The 12709-nt window shown below is 37.8% G+C and overlaps 1 protein-coding gene across 6 annotated transcripts in view; it reads right to left on the bottom strand.

Annotated features, from left to right (window-relative positions):
* Window positions 1-12709, bottom strand: part of CCDC150 (coiled-coil domain containing 150) — a 107689-nt gene that overhangs the window by 35467 nt on the left and 59513 nt on the right. For all 6 annotated transcript variants that reach the window (XM_047872330.1, XM_047872329.1, XM_047872333.1 and 3 more), the window contains one exon: window positions 6079-6162. In XM_047872330.1, coding sequence (XP_047728286.1) covers window positions 6079-6162 — 84 coding nt within the window. The remainder of the gene's footprint in view (window positions 1-6078; window positions 6163-12709) is intronic.

Consider the following 12709-nt stretch of genomic DNA (forward strand, 5'->3'; position numbering starts at 1 on the left):
ACCCAAATAAATAAAATCAAGAATGAAAGAGGAGAGACCACAACCAACGCCACAGAAATACAAACAATAATAAGAGAATATTATGAGCAATTATATGCCAATAAAATGGGCAATCTGGAAGACATGGACAAATTCCTAAAAACATATTAACTACCAAAACTGAAACAGGAAGAAATAGAAAATTTGAACAGACCCATAACCAGTAAGGAAATTGAATCAGTAATCAAAAATCTCCCAAAAACAAGAGTCCAGGGCCAGATGGCTTTCTGGGGGAATTCTACCAAACATTTAAAGAAGAGTTAACACCTATTCTCTTGAAGGTGTTCCAAAAAACAGAAATGGAAGGAAAACTTCCAACTCTTTCTATGAAGCCAGCAAGCCAGCATTACCTTGATTCCAAAACCGGAGAGAGACTTCACTAAAAAGGAGAACTACAGACCAATTTCCCTGATGAACATGGATGCAAAAATCCTCAACAAGATACCAGCCAACCAGATCCAACAATACATTAAAAAAATTATTCACCACGACCAAGCGGGATTTTACCTGGGATGCAGGGCTGGTTCAATATCCACAAATCAATGTGATACATCACATCAATAAAAGAAAGGGCAAGAACATGATCCTCTCAATAGATGCAGAGAAAACATTTGACAAAACACAGCATCCTCTCTTGATAAAAACCCTCAAGAAAGTATGGATAGAAGGATCATACCTCAAGATCATAAAAGCTATATACGAAAGACCCACTGCTAATATCATCCTCAATGGGGAAAAACAGAGCTTTCCCCCTAAGGTCAGGAACAAGACAGGGATGTCCACTCTCGCCACTATCATTCAACATGGTATTGGAAGGTTTAGTCTCAGCAATCAGACAACACAAAGAAATAAAAGGCATCCAAATCAGCCAGGAGGAGGTCAAACTTTCACTCTTTGTAGATGGCATGATACTCTATATAGAAAACCCAAAAGATTCCACCCCAAAACTGCTAAAACTGATCCATGAATTCAGCAAAGTCAAAGACTATAAAATCAATGCAAAGAAATGGTTGCATTCCTATACACCAACAATGAAGCAGCAGAAAGAGAAATCAAGGTTCAATCCCATTTACAATTGCACCAAAAACCATAAAATACCTAGGAATAAATCTAACCAAAGAGGTGAAAAATCTATACACTGACTACTATAGAAAGCTTATTAAAAAATTGAAGACACAAAAAAAAAATGGAAAAAGATTCCATGCTCCTGGATAGGAAGAACAAATATTGTTAAAATGTCAATACTACCCAAAGCAATCTACATATTCAGTGCAATACCTATCAAAATAACACCAGTATTCTTCACAGAGCTAAAACAAAAACAAAAACAAAAACAAAAAACCCTAAAATTTGTATGGAACCAGAAAAGACTCCAAATAGCCAAAGAAATCTTGAAAAAGAAAACCAAAGGTGGAGACATCACAATCCCAACTTCAAGCTGTATTACAAAGCTATAATCATCAAGACATATGGTACTGGCACAAAAACAGACACTCAGTGGAACAGAATAGAGAACCCAGAAATGGACCCACAAACATAGCTGACTAATCTTTGACCACGCAGGAAAGAATATCCAATGGAATAAAGACAGTCTCTTCAGCAAATGGGGCTCGGAAAACTGGACAGTGACATGCTGAAAAATGAACCTGAACCACTTTCTTACACCATACATAAAAATACACTCAAAATGGATGAAAGACGTAAACATAAGATAGGAAGCTATCAAAATCCTAGAGGAGAAAGCAGGAAAAACCTCTTTCAACTCGGCCGCAGCAACCTCTTACTCAACAGATCTCTGGAGGCCAGGGAAACAAAAGCAAAAATAGGACTATTTTGGGACCTCGTCAAAATAAAAAGCTTCTGCACAGGGAAGGAAAGAATCAGCAAAACTATAAGGCAACCAACAGAATGGGAGAAGATATTTGCAAATGACGTATCAGATGAAGGATTAGTATCCAAAATCTACAGAGAACTTATCAAACTCAACACCTAAAAACCAAATAATCCAATGAAGAAATGGGCAAAAGGCATGAATACACACTTCTCCAAAGACATCCAGATGGCCAAATGACACATGAAAAAATGCTCAACATCACTCATCATCAGGGAAATACAAATCAAAATCACACTGAGATACCACCTCTCACACCTGTCACAATGGCTAACATTAACAACTCAGGCAACAACAGATGTTGGCGATGATGCGAAGAAAAAGGATCTCTTTTGCATTGTTGGTGGGAATGCAAGCTGGGGCAGCCACTCTGGAAAACAGTATGGAGTTTCCTCAAAGAACTAAAAATAGAACTACCCTATGGCCCAGCAATTGCACTCCTAGGTATTTAGTACAGGTATGCTGTTTCGAAGGGACACATGCACCCCAATGTTTATAGCAGCACTGTGCACAATAGCCTAAGTATGGAAAGAACCCAAATGTCCATTGAAGGATGAATGGATAAAGAAGATATGATGTATATATATATATATATATATATATATATACACACAATGGAATATTACTCAGCAATCAAAAAGAATGAAATCTTGCCATTTGCAACTACGTGGATAGAACTAGAGGGTATTGGGGCGCCTGGGTGGCGCAGTCGGTTAAGCGTCCGACTTGCCAGGTCACGATCTCACAGTCCGTGAGTTCGAGCCCCGCGTCAGGCTCTGGGCTGATGGCTCGGAGCCTGGAGCCTGTTTCCGATTCTGTGTCTCCCTCTCTCTCTGCCCCTCCCCCGTTCAAGCTCTGTCTCTCTCTGTCCCAAAAATAAATAAACGTTGAAAAAAAAAATTAAAAAAAAAAAGAACTAGAGGGTATTAGGCTAAACAAAATCAGTCAGAGAAAGACAAACATCATATGACTTCACTCATATGAGGAATTTAAGATACAAAACAGGTGGACATAGGGAAGGGAAGCAAAAATAATATAAAAACAGGGAGGGAGACAAAACATAAGAGACTCTTAAATATGGAGAACAAACAGAGGGTTGCTGGAGGGATTGTGGAGGGGGGATGGGCTAAATGGATAAGGGGCTTAAGATATCTACTCCTGAAAACATTGTTGCACCATGTGCTAACTAACTTGGATGTAAATGATAAAAAATAAATAAATTATAGAAAATTAAAAAAAAATAGAATGCGATAAAAGCAAATCTAGTTAATAATATCATCATGGATGCAAAGATTAAACAAGGATTTATAAGTTTTTTAATTAAAAAACGTAAACGTCCAACAATGAGAGCAGTTAAATCATGGTTACATAGTGTAATTGTTTGGTGTTTAGGGACTGCAATCTGACCGCTTAGATTAAATCCTGGCTTTGCAACACAAGAACTGTGAGACCTTTCAAAAATTACTTAAATTCCTTATGCTTCCATTTCCTTGCCTATAAATGGGCATAATTACAGTACCTGCCTCCTTGTACTGTCACTTGGCACAGTGCTTGATATATTCCTAGATAACCGTACAGCAAGAAATGGTTCAGAAGATGCATTCATAAGATAGCCTATTCTTGAGGCATTAAAAATAGTATATAGTTGGGGCGCCTGGGTGGCGCAGTCGGTTGAGCGTCCGACTTCAGCCAGGTCACGATCTCGCGGTCCGTGAGTTCGAGCCCCGCGTCGGGCTCTGGGCTGATGGCTCAGAGCCTGGAGCCTGTTTCCGATTCTGTGTCTCCCTCTCTCTCTGCCCCTCCCCCGTTCATGCTCTGTCTCTCTCTGTCCCAAAAATAAATAAACGTTGAAAAAAAAAAAAAAAAAAAAAAAATTTAAAAAAAAAAAAAATAGTATATAGAAATAAGAAAAAAAAAACAGATTCATAAATACAGAGAACTGGTGATTGTCAGAGGGGAGGAGGGTGAAATAGGTCAAGGGGATTAAGACGTGCAAATAAGTGACAGGGATTAAAAGTACAGCATTGGGAATATTGTCAATAATGTTATAGTAACTGTGTATGGTGACATACGGTAACTACACTTAGGGTAAGCATTTTGTAATGTATATAATTACCAATTCATTATGCTAAACATCTAAAATGATATAGTATTGAATGTCAACTATACTTCAATTAAAATTTTTTTATTTAAAAAAATTTTTTTTAATGTTTATTTATTTTTGTGAGAGAGAGAGAGAGAGAGAGAGAGAGAGAGAGAGAGAGAGACAGAGTGCAAGTGGGGTAAGAGCAGAGAGAGCAGCACACAGAATCCGAAGCAGGTTCCAGGGTCTCAGCTGTCAGCACAGAGCCCAATGCAGCGCTTAAACTCACAAACCATGAGATCATGACCTGAGCCAAAGTCGGACACTCAACTGACTGAGCCACCCAGGTGCCCCTAAAAAATTTTTAAATGTAGGCAATAAACCACAGTAGTATTAGTCTAACCTGTTACTTTGTCTCCAATAGACATCACAGATATTTTCGTATTATAGAATAGTTATTGCAAATATCTTGAAAAGCTGTTTGTGCTTATCACCAGTTTGAAATTAATAGAGTTTATAAGAACACCATTAGATCTTGTTATTGAATGCACCAGTAAAGAAACAACTGTTAAATTATCACAATTACTATTGAACTTTTTAATTTTTTTTTTTTTTTTGAGAGAGAGAGAGAGAGCGTGCAAGCAGGGGAGAAGGACAGAGGGAGAGAGAGAGAGGAATTTTCAGCAGGCCTCACACTCAGTGCGGAGCCTGATGTGGGGCTTGATCCCATGACCCGGAGATCATGACCTGAGCCAATATCAAGAGTTGGACAATCAACTGAGTCACCCAGGTACCCCTGATAAAAACATTTTAAAGGAACTGAATTTTTTTAAAAAAGATGAAACTCAAGAAAATTAAGACTCGTCCAAGGTTACACAAGTATAAATGCATATTATACTTAAATGTATCATTGGCTCTAGAAAATATTAATTAAAAGTACACAAATTGTGGCCAAATAGCCTTATGTTTTTAGTGGCCAACATACGGTTTCACAACCATGGTTTATCATCTTTCACATAGCCTGCCATAAGGGCCAATCTCATCTGCTAACCCTATAATAAACTCCTTGAGCAGATGAGATTAGATTAACATTGACACGTTTTACATGTCTCTAGTGAGATCACTTAATTAAATCAGCTCTTTGGTTGCCAAGCCTAAATGGACTTTGTACCATTGAATCCAGTGGTCCTCATGTATGGTTGCATACTGGAATCAGTGGGGAACTTAAAAGTATTGAAGCCTAGGATCTACTCCCTGAGATTCTGATCTAATTGCTCTGGGGTGCAAGCCTTGTCATGGGGAATTTTCCCCTTGTATTTTATAAATATACAGTAAAATTCATTTTACTGTGAATATGCATACCCTCACCATCCAAATTCCACAATTAATTTTTTTAAACTTGCTCATCACATATCAATCCATCTATCAATCTCCTCTATCCATCAAAGTGTTTTTTCTTTTTCTGATTCATTTCCAAGTAAACGGCGACTATCATATACTGCCCTGCCTGAGGTATTTAAAAAATTCCTCAATTTGTGATGTGTAGCTAAGGCTGTGAACCACTGATTTAGATTTCATTTAGCATTTCCACTGGAGTTGGGTGTCAGTGGCCAGCTTCCTGCTCTGTAGGTACTATAGAGATAAAACACACAGGAAGCAAAAGAATAGTATCATCCCAGTCACTCAAGTCTATTGCCTTTGAGTCCCAATATCCAGGGTTATTTCTTTTTAAGAATGCTATAAAAATTCAGCAAAAAAGAGAGCATGAGCTCTCTAACATTCTTAGTGAGTGGCCATGCACAAAACAATCATAATACAACTTTCAATAGCTACAGAATGGGATCTGGTTTCACAATTTTAGTTTCAGTATTATATTACAGATATGTGAACAGCAATCACCTGATTTTACTTAATGAGGCAACAAACTTAGGAGGGTTCAAAAACTTGTCCAAAGTTAGAGAATTAGTGGAGCTAGGTCCTCTCAAAATCCATCATTTATTATATTTAGCTTGATAATTGGCATTAAAAAATTAGACAACACAAATCAGAAAATAAAATCTCATACCTGGAGTTTTCCCTTTTCATAGGCCAGTTTATTTTTACTCTCAGTAATTCTTCCCAAGACCTTTTCCACCTGCTGTTGAGCCAGCTGGGAAAGCAAACACAGGTATCAGTACCTTGGCAGAGAAAGGAACAACCATTTTCTGAACAAGCATTTATACTCTTATCATTTCTACAGTGATGAAACCAGGATTCATATTTATTTGTCTTTTTGCCTCTTAGTTTTTCCCTACATAGCTGGATCATAGTGCTAACATACAACATTAAAGGATTGCTAGTGAAAGTGTGAGTGCCTTAAATGTCCCAGAGTTTGTAGTGGTTTTTTTTTTGTTTTTTTTTGTTTTTTTAATTTTTTTTTCAACGTTTATTTATTTTTGGGACAGAGAGAGACAGAGCATGAACGGGGGAGGGGCAGAGAGAGAGGGAGACACAGAATCGGAAACAGGCTCCAGGCTCTGAGCCATCAGCCCAGAGCCCAACGCGGGGCTCGAACTCACTGACCGCGAGATCGTGACCTGGCTGAAGTCGGACGCTTAACCGACTGCGCCACCCAGGCGCCCCAAGAGTTTGTAGTTTTTTGCTTACTTATTCTAAGTTTACTTATTTATTTTGAGAGAGAGAGAGAGAGAGAGAGCGAGCGAGCACATGAGCAGGCATGAGTGGGGGAGAGGCAGAAAGAGAGGAAGAGAGAGAATCCCAAGCAGGGATGCGGGACTTAGTTCCACGAACTGTGAGATCATGATGCCAGCCAAAACCAAGAGTTGGACGCTTAACAGACTGAGCCACACAGGCGCCCCTGTAGTTGCAATCCAACCCAGATGTGGGGTATCAGCAGTTGCAGATATGCAGTTTAAAGATTATACATTTCTTTAAGAAAACAGGAGCTGCAAATCATTACAACTGTGTAGACAGAAGACACTTCAGTTACCATGCAAGAGGGAGTAAAAAAAAATCTCTGAACAAAAGAAACATTTATTGGAAATTCCAATATTGTCTGATCAAGCACTCTACACAGTGTTATCCTGGAGAAACACTACTGAAGGCTCTATATTTCAAGAAATTACATATCTTATCATTCAAACAGCCTTTAATAATGACACTTATTTTTTATATGTCTTTTTCCTCAGACTTTTTCAGAAAAAATAAGTATAAAATACAGTTTCATTTTGATTAAATTTTGGTCCTTGTTGGTACTCCAGTGATTGAATTTGGAATGATTACATATTAGTGATTGAATATGGAAATTTTCACCTTCCATGATCTATTTCAGTGTTATATCTTAACAGCAGGACATACTGATATTTGCCTTATGTCAAAATCATCTTCACAAATAAACTGCAAGAATAATACACACAAAAGCAAATGTAACTGAGAATGCAAATTCTTTTTTTTTTTTAATGTTTATTTACTGTTGAAAGAGACAGAGACAGAATGGGAGTGGGTTGGGGCAGAAAGAGAGGGAGACAGAGATCTGAAGCAGGATCCAGGCTCCAAGCTGTCAGCACAGAGCCTGACGCGGGGCTCGAACTCACGAGCTGTGAGATCATGACCTGAGCTGAAGTTGGACACTCAACCAACTGAGCCACCCAGGCGCCCCAAGAGAACGCAAATTCTTAATCACATTGGCCAATGAGCTGCACTATGGATCATTTGCAGTAAATCTTTAGTGGGAAGTGTTATTAATGCTGGTAAATATCCTACATTGACATAATTACTATAGACCAGGAGGCCTTTTCAGCATTTAAATCCAAAGAATTTAGACTTGTTTTATGTTCAACTTTAGGCAATTTAATAAAGATGTCAACATATGTAGAGATATGAATTTATACAAGAGATAATTCTCACCATCTCCAACACTGTTATAGCTATTCCTTAGTTATCACTTTGTAGTGCACTTTATTTCAAGTGTTATGAATATTTTCCAAATAAAAGCAAAAACACATTCCAAACTAGATTACTATGTAATAACATGTAACTCATTTCTTCTTGGGTTCAAAATACTTTCATGATAGCATATGTTCTACAAGAGGGTACACTAGTCTGGAGCATTGTTTTCCCTTTGGTAGTTGCCTTGGCTAGAAGAATTAGGCTATTTTAGACATTCTAGGCTTGATAAAAACCTATGGAAAAGCCATAAAGAGTGATTAGTTCTTCTATACAACCCACCCCAAATTATGCACATTCAATATAAAAATTTATATCCAATTTTTGGCATCAGTGGGTTAACCATTATGGCCTATCTAAGTGTTTGTCCTATCAGACCAGTATTTATTTCATACATAATTATACATATTCATACATTGTTTCTTAAACTTTCAATTTTAATCACTATATGTGGTTCCCACTAAGTCAAAGGAAATTATTTTTTTAAAGCATTCAGGCCAATAAAGTATTGGTTTCAAAATAAACTAAGGGTGGGGCTCCTGGGTGGCTCAGCAGGCTAAGTGTTGACATCGGCTCAGGTCATGATCTCACTGTTCGTGGGCTGGAGCCCCGCATCAGGGTCTGTGCTGATAAGGTGGAGCCTGGAGCCTGTTTCAAATTCTGTGTCCCCCCTCTCTCTTTGCCCCTCCCCCACTCACACTCTACCTCTCTCTCTCAAAAATAAATAAACATTAAAAAAATTAAAAAGCCAATTTGACAATAAATTATATTTAATAACAAAATTTTTTAATTAAAAAAAATTTTTAAAAACCACACAAAATAACCTAACGGAAATATAGACTGTTATCAATAAATAGGAGGTTAGAACATATTACCATAAAATTAATCATCAATTAATTTTCTGTCAGTGTAACACATACAGTCCCCCTTTCCCACAATACTTTCTATTTTGGAAACTATGAGGTAAAAACATTCCATGAACACAACATTTGGGATAATGTTCTGACCAAGTCTTCAGCAAAATAAACAAGGATGGCCAATGATGTTACAAAAACAAAAAACAAAAGCATAGGTATTTAAAATTCAGTTCTAAGTTCTATAAATTGTGGTGCCCCATGTGCTATAAAGTGCAATATAAAATACCAAGAGCTAGATTTAAACCTAAAATATGCTAGCTATAACAAACACTCAAAGATAACTTTGCTTGTCTTCTTGGAATATGAAGTCTTTTTTTTTCGCAGTAAAAAATGATCTGGGTCTCTTATAAAAGATGTCCAGGAATTTTTTAAATAATGGCACTTTTTACCTCAATAAAGTTCCCTCTTTTAGGCAAAGGCATAAAGAAATTCCATTAATCTTTTAAATATACTTTAAAAATGATTTCCTCTTTTTTGGTCACCTAAGAGAATGTTAACGCAGTGATAGTGTAAACTGTCTAAGCAAAATCAAAATGTGATATTTGACACAAGGTCACTTATTTAAATTCACAACAAACAGAAAAGAAATTGTTCCAGTTGTTCCAGTTGCTAAGGGAAAGCAGTTATTAAAGCAGTAGTTTAAATTATTGTGTCCAGATTATTTAAATAGGGCTTATATTTAAGAGAATCAACGGAAGACCAGAAATTAGAGAGCACTTAAATGAGTGAATATCTCAGATTCTGAGTTATGGAAGGCCAGAGATTAACCTTTGCATAAAAAATCTTGGCAATATACTAAAAAGACCATTAATATGCAAGCAAAAGAGAAATTGGAGACTCACTTGAGAATTAGAATACCAAGAAAAATGCTAATTGTTAGAATATGCATTTTAACTGATATACAAAGATATCACTCCTTGGAAAAGCAGGAAGCAAACATAAAATTATCTTAAGAAATAAAAGGTAGGTTGACAAGGGTCAATTGTAAGCCACAAAATGATTTCTAAAATCATTTTTAAAATTAAGATGAGCTGTGAAAGTTAGAGGGCTATTAGAAGAATACATGAAACCAAAAGATATTAGCATCTTGATAAAGCTATTTTATGAGCAGATTGTAAGCAGGGATTTTTTTGAAGATTTTATTTTTAAGTAATCTCCACACCCAAAGTGAGGGTTCAAACTCACAACCTTGAGATTGAGTTGCATGCTCTACTGACTAAGACAGGCACCCCTGTATGCAGGGATTTTATTCAAAATATTTAACAACTGGTTTGCATGGGCCACAGCAAACTGAGCCAACTTGGATACCTACATGAGCGTGCACTGAATGTCATCCTAGTTGTAAGAAATACTACATTTAATTCACAGTTTAATTTCAAATCGTTGAAGTCCTGGTTGCATAGGGAACGATACTTCTGTCTAGTGCTACTGTTTGAAAATGTATGTTTAAATTCCAAAAGAAGGGGCACCCGGGTGGCTCCGTCAGACTCTTGCTTTCAAATCAGGTCATGATCTCACAGTTCGTGGGATTGAGCCCCATGTCGGGCTATGCACTCAGCTTAAAAAAAAAATCCATTTGGATCATTTCTCACTGTGGTTCCCTGCATGACTGACTATAGTAATAGACTTAAATTATACCATCATTAAAGGCTGAAATAATAAAAATAAGCCCAAAATTGGTGTGAAGAAGAAAAGAGAATAATGTTTATACATGTATTAAGTATGCTAGGCACTGTGATGGGTACTTTACGCACAATATGATATTTAATCCTCCTTGTGACCCTCCTTGTGTTCTACTCAATCTTTCTAAAATACCTATTATGGGAGTGCCTGGATGGTTCAGTCGGTTGGGCGACCGACTTCACTCAAGTCATGATCTCACAGATTGTGCTGACAGCTCAGAGCCTGGAGCCTGCTTAGAATTCTGTGTCTCCTCTCTCTCTGCTCCTCCCCCACTCTCATTCTGTCTCTCTCCTTCAAGAATAAATAAACATTAAAAAATTAAAAAAAAATTTTTAAATACCTATTATGTATTAGGTGCTATGCTAGGCAAGGGAGTGTAAAGGTGAGTAACTACTACTCTTGCATCAGAAGACAGTGAAGGCAGATGCATCAACAGGTCAATTTCTAATTCACAAAGTTACCATTTTGATATGTGCAGACACAGTGTGCTGTGATTAAGGGAGATCTCCTTAGCCCCAAGGGCCATAGGGTTTAAGCCCTGCCCAGGCCACACAGTAAATGGAACCTTGAGGGTTGAAACCAGGTCAAACTTCAAATCTGTGGTGTGGCATACACAACATACACTCATAAGCATATCTCCAAAAACCAGTAACAGATTATACTAGAAAGGTAACTCGTATTGAGAATTTCAAGTGTGAATTCCCAAAGAACAAACATACACTGCCAGCATTGAACGGTGATAAGTTTAATGATATTGCTGAGATTAAAAAACAAACTAATACTGACATCTCAACCTCATTTCTCAAGACTCATACAGCCAACTGGAGGACTTCCAGGCAGGCCTGGTCAGAGAAAATTCTATGTGGAAACACAGAACTACAAGCTGGACCTGAGGTGTGGTTTATCATTGGGAGACCTTAAGAGGTGTGGTGAGAAAGCAAGAATCAACACTGACAAAATCATTAGCAGGATCTGTCAAAGTCACTAACAGGGTAAGGCCACAGGCCTACTCACTGGCAGGGGGGCACTGAAAGAATCAGAGAGACTGAGATGTAGTCTTCCAGAAAGACCAGGAGCAAGTAGGCTGATAAGTCTAGCTGATACATGGCCAATAAGCAGAGGACATGGATAAGTCTTTAATCTTGGGAAGGGAGGGTTGGTCTGAGATAGTACCAGGAACTAGAGCTAATGCACCTTGTTGCTATAAGAGGAACTTAAAAGCCTTTTTTCTGGGACAGTTCAAATACTAAAAATTCAATAAATGTTAGTTATCTGCTACATGCTTTAATGTATTAACTTACTAAATCCTCCAACAACCTCCTAATAATGGTATTACTTCCCCCACTTTGACAGATTAAGAAACTGAGGCTCAGAGAGGTTAAGGCTCATACTCGAGGTCATAGCCAAAACTGAAATGCCGGCCGTCTGGCTCTAAGGCCATGAAAATGTATTAGATTATTCTCTAGGATTTCACAACTGAAGTAATGTACAGCTTATGACAGAGTCTGAAAGAATTTAACTCAGATCAAGACAGACTCACACCAGGGTCTTCTATGCAGTTTTCAAAGGTGATTTGCATGTTACAGAAGCAGTAACTAATTCTTTTTCAAGTACTCAAAAGCACACAGGAAACATACTAGCTGCTTAACAGAATGATCATCTCTTTAAATATCCTCCCCTTAGAGATGGTCTAAACTCTACCATTTATTTGTATTGCACTGACTGTGTCAAACAGCTTTTAGATATCGTACTTATTACTGATTGCCTAATGGAAATGTCAAAAAAGGAAAAGAAAAATACAGCCTTCTGCCTCATAATTTATGGAATAGGAAGTATTTTAAAATATTAGAAATATTCATACTTTTCAGTATTATAGATCATCTGTGGAGGCAGATGTTTATTAGCTGCCTTAAATTCTTGTTTTAGGGGCGCCTGGGTGGCGCAGTCGGTTAAGCGTCCGACTTCAGCCAGGTCACGATCTCGCGGTCCGTGAGTTCGAGCCCCGCATCAGGCTCTGGGCTGATGGCTCAGAGCCTGGAGCCTGTTTCCGATTCTGCGTCTCCCTCTCTCTCTGCCCCTCCCCCGTTCATGCTCTGTCTCTCTCTGTCCCAAAAAATAAATAAACGTTGACAAAAAAAATTAAAAAAAAAA

This window comes from Prionailurus viverrinus, chromosome C1 (assembly GCF_022837055.1).
Source record: "Prionailurus viverrinus isolate Anna chromosome C1, UM_Priviv_1.0, whole genome shotgun sequence".
Classification (NCBI taxonomy): domain Eukaryota; kingdom Metazoa; phylum Chordata; class Mammalia; order Carnivora; family Felidae; genus Prionailurus; species Prionailurus viverrinus.